The 22,069-nt window shown below is 49.5% G+C and overlaps 1 protein-coding gene across 1 annotated transcript in view; it reads right to left on the bottom strand.

Annotated features, from left to right (window-relative positions):
* Nucleotides 1–13,047, bottom strand: part of ISY1 (ISY1 splicing factor homolog) — a 64,480-nt gene extending 51,433 nt beyond the window's left edge. Inside the window, exons 1-3 of the mRNA XM_068255002.1 lie at nt 12,966–13,047; nt 8,115–8,137; nt 4,507–4,558 (exon numbers count right to left, since the gene is read on the bottom strand). Of these exons, the coding sequence (XP_068111103.1) occupies nt 4,507–4,558; nt 8,115–8,137; nt 12,966–12,968 (78 nt within the window). The 5' untranslated portion in view covers nt 12,969–13,047. The remainder of the gene's footprint in view (nt 1–4,506; nt 4,559–8,114; nt 8,138–12,965) is intronic.
* Between the last annotated feature and the right edge of the window lie 9,022 nt (nt 13,048–22,069).

Here is a 22,069-nt window from a genome sequence, read left to right as displayed (position 1 = left end):
TAACATCACACCAGCCAGTCAGCAGCATCTATGTCATCAATGCTCGCCAGCCTCTCACCTGCAGACTAACATCACACCAGCCAGTCAGCAGCATCTATGTCATCAATGTACGCCAGCCTCATACCTGCAGACTAACATCACACCAGCCAGTCAGCAGCATCTATGTCATCAATGCTCGCAGCCTCCCGCCAGCAGACTAACATCACACCAGCCAGTCAGCAGCATCTATGTCATCAATGCTCGCAGCCTCCCGCCAGCAGACTAACATCACACTAGCCAGTCAGCAGCATCTATGTCATCAATGTACGCCAGCCTCCCACCTGCAGACTAACATCACACCAGCCAGTCAGCAGCATCTATGTCATCAATGTACGCCAGCCTCATACCTGCAGACTAACATCACACCAGCCAGTCAGCAGCATCTATGTCATCAATGTACGCCAGCCTCATACCTGCAGACTAACATCACACCAGCCAGTCAGCAGCATCTATGTCATCAATGCTCGCAGCCTCCCGCCAGCAGACTAACATCACACCAGCCAGTCAGCAGCATCTATGTCATCAATGTACGCCAGCCTCCCACCTGCAGACTAACATCACACCAGCCAGTCAGCAGCATCTATGTCATCAATGTACGCCAGCCTCATACCTGCAGACTAACATCACACCAGCCAGTCAGCAGCATCTATGTCATCAATGCTCGCAGCCTCCCGCCAGCAGACTAACATCACACCAGCCAGTCAGCAGCATCTATGTCATCAATGTACGCCAGCCTCCCACCTGCAGACTAACATCACACCAGCCAGTCAGCAGCATCTATGTCATCAATGTACGCCAGCCTCATACCTGCAGACTAACATCACACCAGCCAGTCAGCAGCATCTATGTCATCAATGTACGCCAGCCTCCCACCTGCAGACTAACATCACACCAGCCAGTCAGCAGCATCTATGTCATCAATGTACGCCAGCCTCATACCTGCAGACTAACATCACACCAGCCAGTCAGCAGCATCTATGTCATCAATGCTCGCAGCCTCCCGCCAGCAGACTAACATCACACCAGCCAGTCAGCAGCATCTATGTCATCAATGTACGCCAGCCTCCCACCTGCAGACTAACATCACACCAGCCAGTCAGCAGCATCTTTGTCATCAATGCTCGCCAGCCTCCCACCTGCAGACTAACATCACACCAGCCAGTCAGCAGCATCTATGTCATCAATGTACGCCAGCCTCCCACCTGCACACTAACATCACACCAGCCAGTCAGCAGCATCTATGTCATCAATGTTCGCCAGCCTCCCACCTGCAGACTAACATCACACCAGCCAGTCAGCAGCATCTATGTCATCAATGTACGCCAGCCTCCCACCTGCAGACTAACATCACACCAGCCAGTCAGCAGCATCTATGTCATCAATGCTCGCCAGCCTCCCACCTGCAGACTAACATCACACCAGCCAGTCAGCAGCATCTATGTCATCAATGCTCGCAGCCTCCCGCCAGCAGACTAACATCACACCAGCCAGTCAGCAGCATCTATGTCATCAATGCTCGCAGCCTCCCGCCAGCAGACTAACATCACACCAGCCAGTCAGCAGCATCTATGTCATCAATGTACGCCAGCCTCCCACCTGCAGACTAACATCACACCAGCCAGTCAGCAGCATCTATGTCATCAATGTACGCCAGCCTCCCACCTGCAGACTAACATCACACCAGCCAGTCAGCAGCATCTATGTCATCAATGTACGCCAGCCTCCCACCTGCAGACTAACATCACACCAGCCAGTCAGCAGCATCTATGTCATCAATGTACGCCAGCCTCCCACCTGCAGACTAACATCACACCAGCCAGTCAGCAGCATCTATGTCATCAATGTACGCCAGCCTCCCACCTGCAGACTAACATCACACCAGCCAGTCAGCAGCATCTATGTCATCAATGTACGCCAGCCTCCCACCTGCAGACTAACATCACACCAGCCAGTCAGCAGCATCTATGTCATCAATGTACGCCAGCCTCATACCTGCAGACTAACATCACACCAGCCAGTCAGCAGCATCTATGTCATCAATGTACGCCAGCCTCCCACCTGCAGACTAACATCACACCAGCCAGTCAGCAGCATCTATGTCATCAATGTACGCCAGCCTCCCACCTGCAGACTAACATCACACCAGCCAGTCAGCAGCATCTATGTCATCAATGTACGCCAGCCTCATACCTGCAGACTAACATCACACCAGCCAGTCAGCAGCATCTATGTCATCAATGCTCGCAGCCTCCCGCCAGCAGACTAACATCACACCAGCCAGTCAGCAGCATCTATGTCATCAATGTACGCCAGCCTCCCACCTGCAGACTAACATCACACCAGCCAGTCAGCAGCATCTATGTCATCAATGCTCGCCAGCCTCCCACCTGCAGACTAACATCACACCAGCCAGTCAGCAGCATCTATGTCATCAATGTACGCCAGCCTCCCACCTGCACACTAACATCACACCAGCCAGTCAGCAGCATCTATGTCATCAATGCTCGCCAGCCTCCCACCTGCAGACTAACATCACACCAGCCAGTCAGCAGCATCTATGTCATCAATGCTCGCAGCCTCCCGCCAGCAGACTAACATCACACCAGCCAGTCAGCAGCATCTATGTCATCAATGCTCGCAGCCTCCCGCCAGCAGACTAACATCACACCAGCCAGTCAGCAGCATCTATGTCATCAATGCTCGCCAGCCTCCCACCTGCAGACTAACATCACACCAGCCAGTCAGCAGCATCTATGTCATCAATGTACGCCAGCCTCATACCTGCAGACTAACATCACACCAGCCAGTCAGCAGCATCTATGTCATCAATGTACGCCAGCCTCCCACCTGCAGACTAACATCACACCAGCTAGTCAGCAGCATCTATGTCATCAATGCTCGCCAGCCTCCCACCTGCAGACTAACATCACACCAGCCAGTCAGCAGCATCTATGTCATCAATGTACGCCAGCCTCCCACCTGCACACTAACATCACACCAGCCAGTCAGCAGCATCTATGTCATCAATGCTCGCCAGCCTCTCACCTGCAGACTAACATCACACCAGCCAGTCAGCAGCATCTATGTCATCAATGCTCGCAGCCTCCCGCCAGCAGACTAACATCACACCAGCCAGTCAGCAGCATCTATGTCATCAATGCTCGCAGCCTCCCGCCAGCAGACTAACATCACACCAGCCAGTCAGCAGCATCTATGTCATCAATGTACGCCAGCCTCCCACCTGCAGACTAACATCACACCAGCCAGTCAGCAGCATCTATGTCATCAATGTACGCCAGCCTCCCACCTGCAGACTAACATCACACCAGCCAGTCAGCAGCATCTATGTCATCAATGTACGCCAGCCTCCCACCTGCAGACTAACATCACACCAGCCAGTCAGCAGCATCTATGTCATCAATGTACGCCAGCCTCCCACCTGCAGACTAACATCACACCAGCCAGTCAGCAGCATCTATGTCATCAATGTACGCCAGCCTCCCACCTGCAGACTAACATCACACCAGCCAGTCAGCAGCATCTATGTCATCAATGTACGCCAGCCTCCCACCTGCAGACTAACATCACACCAGCCAGTCAGCAGCATCTATGTCATCAATGTACGCCAGCCTCATACCTGCAGACTAACATCACACCAGCCAGTCAGCAGCATCTATGTCATCAATGTACGCCAGCCTCCCACCTGCAGACTAACATCACACCAGCCAGTCAGCAGCATCTATGTCATCAATGTACGCCAGCCTCCCACCTGCAGACTAACATCACACCAGCCAGTCAGCAGCATCTATGTCATCAATGTACGCCAGCCTCCCACCTGCAGACTAACATCACACCAGCCAGTCAGCAGCATCTATGTCATCAATGTACGCCAGCCTCATACCTGCAGACTAACATCACACCAGCCAGTCAGCAGCATCTATGTCATCAATGTACGCCAGCCTCCCACCTGCAGACTAACATCACACCAGCCAGTCAGCAGCATCTATGTCATCAATGTACGCCAGCCTCATACCTGCAGACTAACATCACACCAGCCAGTCAGCAGCATCTATGTCATCAATGTACGCCAGCCTCCCACCTGCAGACTAACATCACACCAGCCAGTCAGCAGCATCTATGTCATCAATGCTCGCCAGCCTCCCACCTGCAGACTAACATCACACCAGCCAGTCAGCAGCATCTATGTCATCAATGCTCGCAGCCTCCCGCCAGCCAGCCTCCTGCCTGCAGACTAATGCAGTGATCTGCAAACATGGCTCTACAATTGTTAATGAACTACAAGTTCCACAATGCATTGCAGGAGTCTGACAGCCACAGTCATGATTCCCAAAGGCAAATGCATTGTGGGACTTGTAGTTTCTTAACAGCTGGAGTGCCGTGTTTGCAGATCACTGTACTAACGCATCACACCTACAGACCGCTCTACCAGCTTCCTAGACCTCTTACCTTGACTTTGCCATCTTCTAGCTGGGCCTGGCGAAATCTCGCCAAAGCCGTCCTGAAAGAGAACCAAAAATATCAGAACAAGACTCCCTACATGCAATACTTACATTTTATCACACAGAAAAACAAACACACAATACAGAGAATATCCAGTCCAGTGTAAAAGCATGAAGGTTCACTTTGGGCTGTTTTAAAGTCAAGATCGCAAAACGTAAATGCAATGCTATTATGCTTTGATTGCGTCTAGTGATTACTGGCTGCTAGGAACACAAGTGCGCAATTTCAGATAATTCGTATATGAGGAACACAAGGAGAAAAGCAGAAGAAATGCAGCATGCCGGGCGTCTGTGATCTGACACAATCAGATCGCATTTATATAAAAAAAATCCTATTTCTATCTATCTCTTTGCATATTTCTTGCAATTGCAGCTAAACGCCCCCAGTATAAACCAGCCTGGGCATTGACAGTGCTCTGTGTGTAGCAGAATATTTCTGCCTGTACAATCCTAACGGCCTGCTCACTGGGCTGTATTGTAACTGATCACATTATCCTAACTACATACAATCTATGGCCAGTCTCTCTTGCAGCTCACAGTCATTATAACACATATTATGCAATGTGCACAGTGTGAACCCACACTTGGACCTTGTTCACATTATCAAACAGAGATGGCTGTGCGATCGGAACGCCTACAATCCCACGCCATCTGCGTTCGCATGCGTTGCGGGGCTGATTCCCATTCACTATAATGAATGGGACAGCCGTGCGTTTGGGCAAAAAATGCGTGCAGCATGCGTTCCCGCACCGCGCTGGTCTTTGTTACATTATGATAGGTGGTTCTGCACAGGTGAGTGTAAACCACCTCTCAATAAGTGCACTTTATCACTGGATGATCACATTCGGATTAATCCAGGTGGCACGGCTTAGGTGAGTCGGCTATGCTCCCTGATTTTATTGTTCACATCACTGGGGGTATGAGCTAGTCACACGTCGGTGCATATAATGCATATGCATTTTTCCTCTCTTTTTTAAATAGTTACAACGTACACTTTCTCCCTCTTTGCTTCTGTTTAGTTATAATCTTTTACAAAGTGGAAGCTCCCTCTAACTTACCGTAAAAGCCATCGGCGTATCTAAAGATTCTCCAAAGGACACTCTCTGTGTCTGCGACCTGACTATTAACATGAAAGATGTACTTGGGCTTGGATGTGGACCCTCTACTGGTCACTGAAGAAACAACACTGTGTGTGGCCCTCATAGAAGTTTGTCTCAGCTCTTAATGATTGGGTGATTCTGTGCAGAATATCTTTTCTGACTTTCTCCTTCTCTCCTCCTTTTCGAGTCCCAATATTGGAAGGGTCTCATTAATGCAAATTTATGGACACTATTATCTTGTGCCATTCGCATCTATGAAGGACGCTTTATTGTGCCCCCCTCAGATTACTGACAGTTATCAGCCTCGTTGCCTAGCTTAGGAGGTTCTCCTTTGACCTGCCTTCTGCTGAATATATGTGCTACTTATTACTTACTCCTTGTTTAACTTGCAATCATTATTGAAACGTATTCATTTGCCAAAACGCTTTACTTAGCTTTTTGGGCACTGACGACCACCGTACAATGTGGAACAACAGGATCCGATATGCGCTCCAGTTACAGAGCAGTGACTCGCTTCTGATCTGGCCAATAGCAAACAACTTTGCATGCTAAGGCGGAAATACAGAAGCGTCATATTACGCGTCCAGCCGCACGCGCTGCGCACATTCCTAGCCTACCACACGGCCGGACTCACAGTGCCATCTACTTACCCACAATCCTTCGCTCTTGATGAAGTGGTCCACGTGTGGGGAGCGTTGTGTGTGCCTCCCTCCGCCCTCACCTCTATGCTGACATGACTTTATATTGGATCCTGTCCTGGGATTATGTATATCACCAATAATGTCATTCACCATTATGTGCACTGTCCATTATTCTTAAAGTGGACCCAAATTAAAAATACAAGATTTCAGAAATAAAATCTATTTTCTAAATTATAATAATAAATAGCAGCCTTTTTTCAGCTTGATGATGAAAAATATAAAATATTTTACATTTATTGGAGGAACCCTCCCTTCCTTTCATATTGCCGGGACAGAATCCGGGAGACTGGTGGAGTAGGTGGTGTCCGGCAATGGAGGAATTGCTAATGGCTGCCACCTGTATAATCCTAGTTATGAAAAGAGAAGGGTGAAAAGCATGCACTGAAATGCTCACAGGCTTCAAGGAGTGTTTATTTATCTTTGTATGTGTCAGAGTGCTGCAACTAAATATTTTTAATTAAAAAAATGATTGGTTTGGGTTCGCTTTAATCACTGCTCTGTGCATGTTTATGAGCATATTCAAAACTTATATTTATTCATTGTCTCTGACCTACTTATTGGATAGCTGTTCAGGCACTTGTATGGATGCCACAATCACTATTGAACCAATTCTCAGACTAGTTCCCTTGGACCCGGGTCCCACTTTTCCATACTGTGATCTAGTTTAGATCGCAGATGGTTAACGCGCAGCATAGAAAGGTTTATCATATACCTGAGAGGTGAGGCATTTTTGGTATCACTGGTCTTTCCTCACATCCCATTGTGCTGTGAGGACTTGCTTTTGTGGTGCAATACACTCCATTTTAAATGCTTTTAAATGTTTCAGTGTTTTTGAATAAAGATTATTTGAGTATACACTTTGGTGGTGCAGCTTTTTTTCTATCCAGGATTTCTGTTTCTTGACTTCTCATTGGATCCTCAATTGATCCTGCGGCCTTGCACGCCACTGTAATGGGAGTGCGGATTCATCTTTGCAAATTTTCGGAACAATTCTATGGGCCTGTTCACGTTATTCTAACTTGCTGCATGCAGGCTTTGTATGAAAGTCTATGTCTAGACTCCATTGCAGTTCACACTCATTATAACACGTGCATTATGCAACTGACCCCTGTGAATCAGAGATGAGTCTCACTGCAGTTTTTTACTTACCCGGGGCTTCCTCCAGCCCCATAAGCATGGCTGTGTCCCAGTCAATCCCCGGTAATCAGCTCAGTCGGACGCAGTCTGACTGAGTGACGTCAGCCGGGGCCTTCTGCACTTGCACAGAAAATCCACGCATGCGCAGAAGGTCTGTTGCTGACGTCACTGAACGGCTTACCAGGGAAGATTGCAGCTGAACAGCGGCGCTGAGAAGGACGCTTGGTAAGGAAGTTGAGCTGTGTGCAGACTTGCTGGGGGTCTTCTTGCACTCAATGCAGCGCGACCAGAAGCAGGGAGGATGCATCTTAACACTATCCGGAGGCTCCAGAGTTCAGCGGACACAAACAGACAGCAGTGAAACCCCTGCAGGACACCAATGTCGCCGAGTTCTCCAGATGCTACTCTGCAGATAGCTCCCCTCTGTGTCGCAATGCAGAAACAACAACCCCTAAATCTTACATGTCCTGAAACCAAACTACTGATTGTCCTGTAAGCACACATCCAGACATCACCCTCCCCGGCAGAAACAGCACGACCATCTTACTTCACATGTACATAACAAGACAAGGGGGGGGATTTCAGAAGACACATCAGGGAAGACGTTCAGCACTTACATGGCTTTCTCCGCGTTACGGGCCTGTCAATGAGAAACACAAAGTCATTTCATGTTATTTATTATTAATTTATAAAGTGCCAACATATTCCGTGGCACTGCACACAGTATGAAACAAACATGGGGTAGTAATACAGACAATGGAATACACAAATATATGTTATACCAATATATTACACAGCATAACCAGGCATAGAGTAGCTGCCTTCTCATAGATGTAACCAAACAGTTTCCAGAATCCTAATATTACACGGTTATGTTATTAACATCCTACAATTGTCAGAAACGTGCAGCAGATTCCTCCTATAAGAAGTTGGCTGGCATCAAATAGCAGCCTAAAGAGACTCTGAAGCGAGAATAAATCTCGCTTCAGAGCTCATAGTTAGCAGGGGCATGTGTGCCCCTGCTAAACCGCCGCTATAGCGCGGCTAAACGGAAGTCCCTTCACCCCCAAACCCCCCACTGCGACACTTGGTCGCTCCGGGAGGCAGAGCTAATGGCTGCAGCCCTGCCTCCAGTCGCGTCTGTCAGCGGCGCATCGCCGCCTCTCCCCCGCCCCTCTCAGTGAAGGAAGACAGAGGGGCAGGGGAGAGGCGGAGATACGCGCTGACAGACGCGCGTGGGGCAGGGCTGCGGCGGTTAGCCCTGCCCCAACCAGGAAGCGCTCCCCCGCATTACGGAGGGGATTTGGGGGATCAAGGACGCCCGTTAAGCCGCGGGATATCGGCGGTTTAGCAGGGGCACACATGCCCCTGCTATCTATGAGGTCTGAAGCGAGATCTATTCTCGCTTCAGACTCTCTTTGGGGTTCTTTGACATGAATAAAAAAAAAAAACAAGAACTGACACTTGTCTGGGACTTCTATCAGCCCCCTGCAGCTGTCATGTCCAGCGCCGTCCTCCTATGATCTTCCGTTCCCGGCCGCCAGTCCCGGTCTAATTACTCCTCTAACTAGACTAATGGAACTGCAGCTGCGCGGCTGCGTGCCTACTCGCTCCCGCGCGCGTCATTTGGAGCTTACTGCGCAAGCGCAGTATGAACTTTTCTTGTACTGCACCTGTGCTGTAAGCTCACAATGACGCGCTCCGGAGCGGGGCACTAACGCGGCCGCACAGCTGCAGTTCCATTTGTCTAGTTAGAGGAATAATTACACTGGGACAAGCGGCCGGGAACGGAAGATCATAGGAGGACAGCGCGGGACATAACAGCTGCAGGGGGCCGATAGAAGCCCCAGGTAAGTGTGAGTGTTTTTTTTTTTTTTTTATACATGTCAAAGAACCCCTTTAAAGGGAACCGTAACTGAAAAGAATTACAAGACTTTCACTTATCAGGGGCTTCAAACAGCCCCACAAAGCCGTCCTGTGCCCGCAAATTACCAAACGCCGCAGATTAGTTTTGTTTCTACTGACTGATCAGTCAGCGGTTCACTGCAATCCTCGTTCAGGTCGACGAGCGCGACTTGCGCAGGACACGTTCGCCGACATGAATTGCCAACTGATCAGTCGGCAGAGACTAAATTAAGTCACGGTGGGGGAATGGAGGACCGGTTCAGCACGCTGCGAGCACAGGACGGCTGCAGCTGGTTAAAGCCCCAGGTAAGTGAATCTTTTGTAACTCTTTTTAGTTAAGGCCGCACACTACACAATTTTTTTACATTTCTGACATGCCTATGTACTCAGTAAAGTGCTGCAGAAGATGTCAGTGCTATATAAATACATAATAATAATATGGTAGGACATTAGACTATGACTATGGTAGGATTAGAGTGTGAGCTCCTCTGAGGACAGTCAGTGACATGACTATGTACTCTGTAAAGTGCTGCAGAAGATGTCCGTGCTATATAAATACATAATAATAATATGGTAGGACATTAGACTATGACTATGGTAGGATTAGAGTGTGAGCTCCTCTGAGGACAGTCAGTGACATGACTATGTACTAAGTAAAGTGCTGCAGAAGATGTCCGTGCTTTATAAATACATAATAATAATATGGTAGGACATTAGACTATGACTATGGTAGGATTAGAGTGTGAGCTCCTCTAAGGACAGTCAGTGACATGACTATGTACTCTGTAATGTGCTGCAGAAGATGTCAGTGCTATATAAAAACATAATAATATGGTGGGACATTACACTATGACTATGGTAGGATTAGAGTGTGAGCTCCTCTGAGGACAGTCAGTGACATGACTATGTACTCTGTAATGTGCTGCAGAAGATGTCAGTGCTATATAAATACATAATAATATGGTAGGGCATTAGACTAGGACTATGGTAGGATTAGAGTGTGAGCTCCTCTGAGGACAGTCAGTGACATGACTATGTACTCAGTAAAGTGCTGCAGAAGATGTCAGTGCTATATAAATACATAATAATAATATGGTAGGACATTAGACTATGACTATGGTAGGATTAGAGTGTGAGCTCCTCTGAGGACAGTCAGTGACATGACTATGTACTCTGTAAAGTGCTGCAGAAGATGTCCGTGCTATATAAATACATAATAATAATATGATAGGACATTAGACTATGACTATGGCAGGATTAGATTGTGAGCTCCTCTGAGGACAGTCAGTGACATGACTATGTACTCTGTAAAGTGCTGCAGAAGATGTCAGTGCTATATAAATACATAATAATAATATGGTAGGACATTAGACTATGACTATGGTAGGATTAGATTGTGAGCTCCTCTGAGGACAGTCAGTGACAGGACTATGTACTCTGTAATGTGCTGCAGAAGATGTCAGTGCTATATAAATACATAATAATATGGTGGGACATTACACTATGACTATGGTAGGATTAGAGTGTGAGCTCCTCTGAGGACAGTCAGTGACATGACTATGTACTCAGTAAAGTGCTGCAGAAGATGTCAGTGCTATATAAATACATAATAATAATATGGTAGGACATTAGACTATGACTATGGTAGGATTAGAGTGTGAGCTCCTCTGAGGACAGTCAGTGACATGACTATGTACTCAGTAAAGTGCTGCAGAAGATGTCAGTGCTATATAAATACATAATAACAATATGGTAGGACATTAGACTATGACTATGGTAGGATTAGAGTGTGAGCTCCTCTGAGGACAGTCAGTGACATGACTATGTACTCTGTAAAGTGCTGCAGAAGATGTCCGTGCTATATAAATACATAATAATAATATGGTAGGACATTAGACTATGACTATGGTAGGATTAGAGTGTGAGCTCCTCTGAGGACAGTCAGTGACATGACTATGTACTCTGTAATGTGCTGCAGAAGATGTCAGTGCTATATAAAAACATAATAATATGGTGGGACATTACACTATGACTATGGTAGGATTAGAGTGTGAGCTCCTCTGAGGACAGTCAGTGACATGACTATGTACTCTGTAATGTTCTGCAGAAGATGTCAGTGCTATATAAATACATAATAATATGGTAGGGCATTGGACTAGGACTATGGTAGGATTAGAGTGTGAGCTCCTCTGAGGACAGTCAGTGACATGACTATGTACTCAGTAAAGTGCTGCAGAAGATGTCAGTGCTATATAAATACATAATAATAATATGGTAGGACATTACACTATGACTATGGTAGGATTAGATTGTGAGCTCCTCTGAGGACAGTCAGTGACAGGACTATGTACTCTGTAATGTGCTGCAGAAGATGTCAGTGCTATATAAATACATAATAATATGGTGGGACATTACACTATGACTATGGTAGGATTAGAGTGTGAGCTCCTCTGAGGACAGTCAGTGACATGACTATGTACTCTGTAATGTGCTGTAGAAGATGTCAGTGCTATATAAATACATAATACTATGGTAGGACATTAGACTATGACTATGGTGGGATTAGAGTGTGAGCTCCTCTGAGGACAGTCAGTCACATGACTATGTACTCAGTAAAGTGCTGCAGAAGATGTCAGTGCTATATAAATACATAATAATAATATGGTAGGACATTACACTATGACTATGGTAGGATTAGATTGTGAGCTCCTCTGAGGACAGTCAGTGACAGGACTATGTACTCTGTAATGTGCTGCAGAAGATGTCAGTGCTATATAAATACATAATAATATGGTGGGACATTACACTATGACTATGGTAGGATTAGAGTGTGAGCTCCTCTGAGGACAGTCAGTGACATGACTATGTACTCTGTAATGTGCTGTAGAAGATGTCAGTGATATATAAATACATAATACTATGGTAGGACATTAGACTATGAATATGGTGGGATTAGAGTGTGAGCTCCTCTGAGGACAGTCAGTGACATGATTATGTACTCTGTAATGTGCTGCAGAAGATGTCAGTGCTATATAAATACATAATAATATGGTGGGACATTACACTATGACTATGGTAGGATTAGAGTGTGAGCTCCTCTGAGGACAGTCAGTGACATGACTATGTACTCTGTAATGTGCTGTAGAAGATGTCAGTGCTATATAAATACATAATACTATGGTAGGACATTAGACTATGACTATGGTGGGATTAGAGTGTGAGCTCCTCTGAGGACAGTCAGTGACATGATTATGTACTCTGTAATGTGCTGCAGGAGATGTCAGTGCTATATAAATACATAATAATAATAATAACACGCGAGGGGCTGTATAAATGTATGAAGCTGTATCTGCAGGGAAGTGTTGAGGATTAGGGGTGTCGCAGACAGGAGATGTGGGGTCTGTCTGGTGTGACCGGAAGTTGTAGACCCCATGCCTGCCCCCTGTGGACCCCCCCAGTGTCGCCTCCAGCAGCAGGAGAGCCCCCTCTGTGACGTCACCGCCCCGTCATCCTGTTATTATTATTACATTGTTACATTTTGTTACAGAAGATTAGAATCTCACCATTTCGAACTGCGGACTACAACACGACTGTCACCGGCTGCTGCTGCACCGTCCACTTCCGGCGCACCGGATATGACGTTCCTCCAGCAGCAGTGTACCATAGAGAGGGCGGGCGCGCCACCTGCTGGTCGGAGAAGGGAACTGCAGATCCTCACATTATAATCTGAAGCTGAAGTGTGAAATGTTCTGACTTGTTGCCAGTATTGTGGTGATTTCTCAGCAGATGGAGCTGCAGCAGGTGTGATTCTGCCTGTGAGGGGGAATGATGGAGTGCAAGCTTCTCGCACTAGGCTAGCTGAGGAAATCTTATAGGGAAATGGCGCTTCTCATCATTAGTTGTGACAGACTCACCGCTGATTACTTCAGAGTCCGGAAGTGACGACATACATTCAGCAATGTCATTATTGTATTATTGAAAAGTGTACCCAAGGTTAAAGAAAATTAAAGGAGAACTGTAGTGAGAGGTATATGGAGGCTGCCATATTTATTTCCGTAATTCAGTAATGTGTGAATCACACCAATGCAGCTAATCTTGTCAGATCTGACAAAAATGTCAGAAACACCTGATCTGCTGCATGCTTGTTCAGGGTTTGTGGCTAATACTATTAGAGGCAGAGGATCAGCAGAACAGCCAGGTAACTGGTATTGCGTAAAAGGAAATAAATATGGCTGCCACCATATACCTCTCACTACAGTTCTCCTTTAAATAAGATACTTACCTAAGGAGAGGGAATCCTGTGGATCCTGCTGAGGCTTCCCCACACTCTCCTGGCCCCCGCCGTTGCAGCAAGCAGACCCCTGGAACACTTCTGACAAGAGCTTGTTGAAAATGTGATGGCCACTCTGCTCTTCTCCATGCACAGGAGCGGCTGCACTGTGCTCAAGCAAGAGAGAGAGAGGCCACGGCTGCGCTGTAACCCAAAGCCATGCATGGCATGTTACAGTACAGGAGAATCCGTACTCACTCAGGCACAGTACCGTCGTGCTCGTGCAAAAGGAGGAGGTTGCGAACTTCCAGGTGAGAGCACAGCTTCTGCTGCACTATACTCTGCATTTATACACTAAGCAGGGGAAGTGCAGGAGGGGGATGGGGACAGACAGGATGGTCACACAGGCACAGCGCTGGACTCAAGTGGGGAGGTGAGAGCACAGCCTCTGCTGCACTATACTCTGCATTTATACACTAAGCTGGGGGAGTGCAGGAGGGGGATGGGGACAGACAGGATGGTCGCACAGGCCCAGCACTGGACTCCAGTGGGGAGGTGAGAGCACAGCTTCTGCTGCACTATACTCTGCATTTATACACTAAGCAGGGGAAGTGCAGGAGGGGGATGGGGACAGACAGGATGGTCACACAGGCACAGCACTGGACTCCAGCAGAGAGGTGAAAGCACAGCTATTGCTGCACTATACTCTGCATTACACACTAAGCTGGGGGAGTGCAGGGGGGGATGAGGACAGACAGGATGGTCACACAGGCACATCACTGGACTCCAGCAGAGAGGTGAGAGCACAGCTTCTGCTGCACTATACTCTGCATTTATACACTAAGCTGGGGGAGTGCAGGAGGGGGATGGGGACAGGCAGGATGGTCGCACAGGCACAGCACTGGACTCCAGCGGAGAAGTGAGAGCACAGCTTCTGCTGCACTATTCTCTGCATTTACACACTGAGCTGGGGGAGTGCAGGAGGGGGATGGGGACAGACAGGATGGTCACACATGCACAATGCTGGACTCCAGCGGAGAGGTGAGAGCACAGCTTCTGCTGCACTATACTCTGCATTTACACACTAAGCTGGGGGAGAGCAGGAGGGGGATGGGGACAGACAGGATGGTCACACAGGCACAGCACTGGACTCCAGCAGAGAGGTGAGAGCACAGCTTCTTCTGCACTATACTCTGCATTTATACACTAAGCTGGGGGAGTGCAGGAAGGGGATGGGGACAGACAGGATGGTCGCACAGGCACAGCACTGGACTCCAGCGGAGAGGTGAGAGCACAGCTTCTTCTGCACTATACTCTGCATTTATACACTAAGCTGGGGGAGTGCAGGAAGGGGATGGGGACAGACAGGATGGTCGCACAGGCACAGCACTGGACTCCAGCGGAGAGGTGAGAGCACAGCTTCTTCTGCACTATACTCTGCATTTATACACTAAGCAGGGGAAGTGCAGGAGGGGGATGAGGACAGACAGGATGGTCACACAAGCACAGCACTGGACTCCAGCAGAGAGGTGAGAGCACAGCTTCTGCTGCACTATATTCTGCATTTACACACTAAGCTGGGGTAGTGCAGGAGGGGGATGGGGACAGACAGGATGGTCGCACAGGCACAGCACTGGACTCCAGCGGAGAAGTGAGAGCACAGCTTCTGCTGCACTATTCTCTGCATTTACACACTGAGCTGGGGGAGTGCAGGAGGGGGATGGGGACAGACAGGATGGTCACACAGGCACAGCACTGGACTCCAGCAGAGAGGTGAGAGCACAGCTTCTTCTGCACTATACTCTGCATTTATACACTAAGCTGGGGGAGTGCAGGAAGGGGATGGGGACAGACAGGATGGTCGCACAGGCACAGCACTGGACTCCAGCGGAGAGGTGAGAGCACAGCTTCTTCTGCACTATACTCTGCATTTATACACTAAGCTGGGGGAGTGCAGGAAGGGGATGGGGACAGACAGGATGGTCGCACAGGCACAGCACTGGACTCCAGCGGAGAGGTGAGAGCACAGCTTCTTCTGCACTATACTCTGCATTTATACACTAAGCTGGGGGAGTGCAGGAAGGGGATGGGGACAGACAGGATGGTCGCACAGGCCCAGCACTGGACTCCAGCAGAGAGGTGAGAGCACAGTTTCTGCTGCACTATACTCTACATTTACACACTAAGCTGGTGTAGTGCAGGAGGGGGATGGGGACAGACAGGATGGTCACACAGGCACAGCACTGGACTCCAGCAGAGAGGTGAGAGCACAGCTTCTTCTGCACTATACTCTGCATTTATACACTAAGCTGGGGGAGTGCAGGAAGGGGATGGGGACAGACAGGATGGTCGCACAGGCACAGCACTGGACTCCAGCAGAGAGGTGAGAACACAGCTTCTGCTGCCCTATACTCTGCATTTATACACTAAGCTGGGGGAGTGCAGGAGGGGGATGGGGACAGACAGGATGGTCGCACAGGCCCAGCACTGGACTCCAGCAGAGAGGTGAGAGCACAGCTTCTGCTGCACTATATTCTGCATTTACACACTAAGCTGGGGTAGTGCAGGAGGGGGATGGGGACAGACAGGATGGTCGCACAGGCACAGCACTGGACTCCAGCGGAGAAGTGAGAGCACAGCTTCTGCTGCACTATTCTCTGCATTTACACACTGAGCTGGTGTAGTGCAGGAGGGGGATGGGGACAGACAGGATGGTCACACAGGCACAGCACTGGACTCCAGCAGAGAGGTGAGAGCACAGCTTCTTCTGCACTATACTCTGCATTTATATACTAAGCTGGGGGAGTGCAGGAAGGGGATGGGGACAGACAGGATGGTCGCACAGGCACAGCACTGGACTCCAGCGGAGAGGTGAGAGCACAGCTTCTTCTGCACTATACTCTGCATTTATACACTAAGCTGGGGGATTGCAGGAAGGGGATGGGGACAGACAGGATGGTCGCACAGGCCCAGCACTGGACTCCAGCAGAGAGGTGAGAGCACAGTTTCTGCTGCACTATACTCTACATTTACACACTAAGCTGGGGGAGTGCAGGAGGGGGATGGGGACAGACAGGCACATCACTGGACTCCAGCGGAGAGGTGAGAGCACAGCTTCTGCTGCACTATACTCTGCATTTACACACTAAGCTGGGGTAGTGTAGGAGGGGGATGGGGACAGACAGGATGGTCACACAGGCACAGCACTGGATTCCAGCAGAGAGGTGAGAGCACATCTTCTGCTGCACTACACTCTGCATTTACACACTAAGCTGGGGTAGTGTAGGAGGGGGATGGGGACAGACAGGATGGTTACACAGGCACAGCACTGGACTCCAGCGGAGAGGTGAGAGCACAGCTTCTGCTGCACTATACTCTACATTTACACACTAAGCTGGGGGAGTGCAGGAGGGGAAATGCGGACAGACAGGATGGTCACACAGGCACAGCACTGGACTCCAGCAGAGAGGTGAGAGCACAGCTTCTGCTGCACTATACTCTGCATTTACACACTAAGCTGGGGGAGTGCAGAAAGGTGATGGGGACAGATAGGATGGTTGCACAGCACTGGACTCCAGCGGAGAGGTGAGAGCACAGCCTCTGCTGCACTATACTCTGCATTTACACACTAAGCTGGGGGAGTGCAGGAGGGGATGGGGACAGACAGGATGGTCACACAGGCACAGCACTGGACTCCAGCAGAGAGGTGAGAGCACAGCTTCTTCTGCACTATACTCTGCATTTATACACTAAGCTGGGGGAGTGCAGGAAGGGGATGGGGACAGACAGGATGGTCGCACAGGCCCAGCACTGGACTCCAGCAGAGAGGTGAGAGCACAGCTTCTGCTGCACTATACTCTGCTTTTACACACTAAGCTGGGGTAGTGCAGGAGGGGGATGGGGACAGACAGGATGGTCACACAGGCACAGCACTGGACTCCAGCAGAGAGGTGAGAGCACAGCTTCTTCTGCACTATACTCTGCATTTATACACTAAGCAGGGGAAGTGCAGGAAGGGGATGAGGACAGACAGGATGGTCACACAGGCACAGCACTGGACTCCAGCGGAGAGGTGAGAGCACAGCTTCTGCTGCACTATACTCTGCATTACACACTAAGCTGGGGTAATGCAGGAGGGGGATGGGGACAGACAGGATGGTCACACAGGCACAGCACTGGACTCCAGCAGAGAGGTGAGAGCACAGCTTCTGCTGCACTATACTCTGCATTACACACTAAGCTGGGGGAGTGCAGGAGGGGGATGGGGACAGACAGGATGGTCACACAGGCACAGCACTGGACTCCAGCGGAGAGGTGAGAGCACAGCCTCTGCTGCACTATACTCTGCATTTACACACTAAGCTGGGGTAGTGCAGGAGGGAGCAGGAGACAGACAGGATGGCCACACAAGCACAACACTGGACTCCAGCAGAGAGGTGAGAGCACAGCTTCTGCTGCACTATACTCTGCATTTACACACTAAGCTGGGGTAGTGCAGGAGGGAGCAGGAGACAGACAGGATGGCCACACAAGCACAACACTGGACTCCAGCGGAGAGGTGAGAGCACAGCTTCTGCTGCACTATACTCTGCATTACACACTAAGCTGGGGGAGTGCAGGAGGGGGATGGGGACAGACAGGATGGTCGCACAGGCACAGCACTGAACTCCAGTGGAGAGGTGAGAGCACAGCTTCTGCTGCACTATACTCTGCCTTTACACACTAAGCTGGGGGAGTGCAGGAGGGGGATGGGGACAGACAGGATGGTCACACAGGCACAGCACTGAACTCCAGTGGAGAGGTGAGAGCACAGCTTCTGCTGCACTATACTCTGCCTTTACACACTAAGCTGGGGGAGTGCAGGAGGGGGATGGGGACAGACAGGATGGTCACACAGGCACAGCACTGGACTCCAGAGGGGAGGTGAGAGCACAGCTTCTGCTGCACTATACTCTGCATTACACACTAAGCTGGGGTAATGCAGGAGGGGGATGGGGACAGACAGGATGGTCACACAGGCACAGCACTGGACTCCAGCAGAGAGGTGAGAGCACAGCTTCTGCTGCACTATACTCTGCATTTACACACTAAGCTGGATGAGTGCAGGAGGGGGATGGGGACAGACAAGATGGTCGCACAGGCACAGCACTGGACTCCAGAGGGGAGGTGAGAGCACAGCTTCTGCTGCACTATACTCTGCATTACACACTAAGCTGGGGTAATGCAGGAGGGGGATAGGGGCAGACAGGATGGTCACACAGGCACAGCATTGGACTCCAGCAGAGAGGTGAGGGCACAGCTTCTGCTGCACTATACTCTGCCTTTACACACTAAGCTGGGGTAGTGCAGGAGGGAGATGGAGACAGACAGGATGGTCACACAGGCACAGCACTGGACTCCAGCGGAGAGGTGAGAGCACAGCTTCTGCTGCACTATACTCTGCATTACACACTAAGCTGGGGTAGTGCAGGAGGGGGATGGGGACAGACAGGATGGTCACACAGGCACAGCACTGGAATCCAGCAGAGAGGTGAGAGCACAGCTTCTGCTGCACTATACTATGCATTTACACACTAAGCTGGGGGAGAGCAGGAAGGGGATGGGGACAGACAGGATGGTCACACAGGCACAGCACTGGACTCCAGCAGCGAGGTGAGAGCACAGCTTCTGCTGCACTATACTCTGAATTACACACTAAGCTGGGGGAGAGCAGGAAGGGGATGGGGACAGACAGGATGGTCATACAGGCACTGCACCGGACTCCAGCGGGGAGTTGAGAGCACAGCTTCTGCTGCCCTATACTCTGAATTACACACTAAGCTGGGGTAGTGCAGGAGGGAGATGGGGACAGACAGGATGGTCACACAGGCACAGCACTGGACTCCAGCAGAGAGGTGAGAGCACACTTCTGCTGCACTATACTCTGCATTTACACACTAAGCTGGGGTAGTGCAGGAGGGGGATGGGGACAGACAGGATGGTCACACAGGCACAGCACTGGACTCCAGCAGAGAGGTGAGAGCACAGCTTCTGCTGCCCTATACTCTGCATTTACACACTAAGCTGGGGGAGTGCAGGAGGGGGATGGGGACAGACAGGATGGTCGCACAGGCACAGCACTGGACTCCAGAGGGGAGGTGAGAGCACAGCTTCTGCTGCACTATACTCTGCATTACACACTAAGCTGGGGTAATGCAGGAGGGGGATGGGGACAGACAGGATGGTCACACAAGCACAGCACTGGACTCCAGCGGAGAGGTGAGAGCACAGCTTCTGCTGCACTATACTCTGCATTTACACACTAAGCTGGGGGAGTGCAGGAGGGGGGATGGGGACAGACAGGATGGTCGCACAGGCACAGCACTGGACTCCAGCAGAGAGGTGAGAGCACAGCTTCTGCTGCACTATACTCTGCATTACACACTAAGCTGGGGGAGTGCAGGAGGGGGATGGAGACAGACAGGATGGTCACACAGGCACTGCACCGGACTCCAGCTGGGAGTTAAGAGGACAGCTTCTGCTGCACTATACTCTGCATTTACACACTAAGCTGGGGGAGTGCAGGAAGGGGATGGGGACAGACAGGAGAGTCACACAGGCACAGCACTGGACTCCAGCAGAGAGGTGAGAGCACAGCTATTGCTGCACTATACTCTGCATTACACACTAAGCTGGATTATTGCAAGAAGGGGATGGGGACAGACAGGATGGTCACACAGGCACAGCACTGAACTCCAGCGGAGAGGTGAGAGCACAGTTATTGCTGCACTATACTCTGCATTTACACACTAAGCTGGGGTAGTGCAAGAAGGGGATGGGGACAGACAGGAGGGTCACACAGGCACAGCACTGGACTCCAGCAGAGAGGTGAGAGCACAGCTTCTGCTGCACTATACTCTGCATTTACACACTAAGCTGGGGTAGTGCAAGAAGGGGATGGGGACAGACAGGATGGTCGCACAGGCACAGCACTGGACTCCAGCAGAGAGGTGAGAGCACAGCTTCTGCTGCACTATACTCTGCATTTACACACTAAGCAGGAAGAGGGTGTGCAACAAAATGTGACAGGATTGCCACATTGTTCACATATTCTTTAGTGTGTGCATGTTTTTTTTTTGGGAAGGGGGGGGGGAGGTTTGACACTGGACTTCTTGCCTGGAGTGACAAAAAGGTTAGAACCGGTCCTGCTCACTTCTGGTTTCCTTCAGGGTTTATTCACACTGAGTGAGTTGCAGTGAGCTGTGACGCCTTGCACATAATGTGCATTTTACTTGGTAACAGGAATGTCCATAGACTTTAATTTTATCATTCACACTACAACAGTGGGTTGCTGTGCAGTGCGTTTCACCTCGCCGGGAGTTAAAACTCATGCAAATGCACAGCAATTCATCATCCATTCATACATTTTTTATTTAGTGCAAAGTTCTCCACTGCGCTACTCTGCAGAAGGGGAGGAGCTGGCTCCACTGCTGGACTCTGCAGAAAGGGGAGGAGCTGGCTCCACTGCACCACTCTGCAGAAGGGGGAGGAGCTGGCTCCACTGCATGACTCTGCAGAAGGGGGAGGAGCTGGCTCCACTGCACTACTCTGCAGAAGGGGAGGAGCTGGCTCTACTGCAGGACTCTGCAGAAGGGGGAGGGGCTGCCCCCCACACACACACACACATTCGCTATAGTTATGCAAATTAGTTTGAAACGATTCAATAAATGTTAACTCTTAATAATTGGCTCCTTACGTGACTGAGTAGTATGACACTCCTGATCTAATCCCTACAGTATTCCATTGTAATCTAGGGCCAATTTAGGGGGAAGCCAATTAGCTTATCTGTATGTTTTTGGGAAGTGGAAGGAAACTGGGGTGCCTGGAGGAAAACCACGCAGACACAAGAATAACATACAAACTCCATGCAGATAGTGCCCTGGCTGGGATTCAGTCCATGGACTCAGCGCTGTAAGGCGAGAGCGCTACCCACTGTGCTGTACAATCGACAACTCGATTTGAATTGAGAGTTAGATGTGTTCCATTGTGCCCAATCAATGAAAAGTGGCCAATATCATTTCGAATTGAACAATTCCGTTGATTGAGCAGGATGGAAGATATCGATCATTCGCACAGGAATCGTCTGCTGTTCACATACAGTATCATTCGATCGACACTGAATCGATTTGTGGTGTCAGTGCGTGGAGGCATAATATCGGTCAGACTAATAAGTGAATGAGAATTGCTGGGATCTCGATTGTAGTGTGCAATCTACTTTCTATTGACCACACTGAAGTTGATCGCCCAATAAAGTCGATACGCTTGGTTGACTGAAGAAAAATTGCTAGATGTATAACTACCTAAAGAAACGATCAATAATAGAATTATCTAAAACATCTTTTAATAACGTTTCATGAA

Source organism: Hyperolius riggenbachi, chromosome 9 (genome assembly GCF_040937935.1).
Source record: "Hyperolius riggenbachi isolate aHypRig1 chromosome 9, aHypRig1.pri, whole genome shotgun sequence".
In the NCBI taxonomy this organism is placed as follows: domain Eukaryota; kingdom Metazoa; phylum Chordata; class Amphibia; order Anura; family Hyperoliidae; genus Hyperolius; species Hyperolius riggenbachi.
The sequence above is the reverse complement of the archived record's forward strand: the minus strand, read 5'-3'. Positions and strand labels throughout refer to the sequence as shown.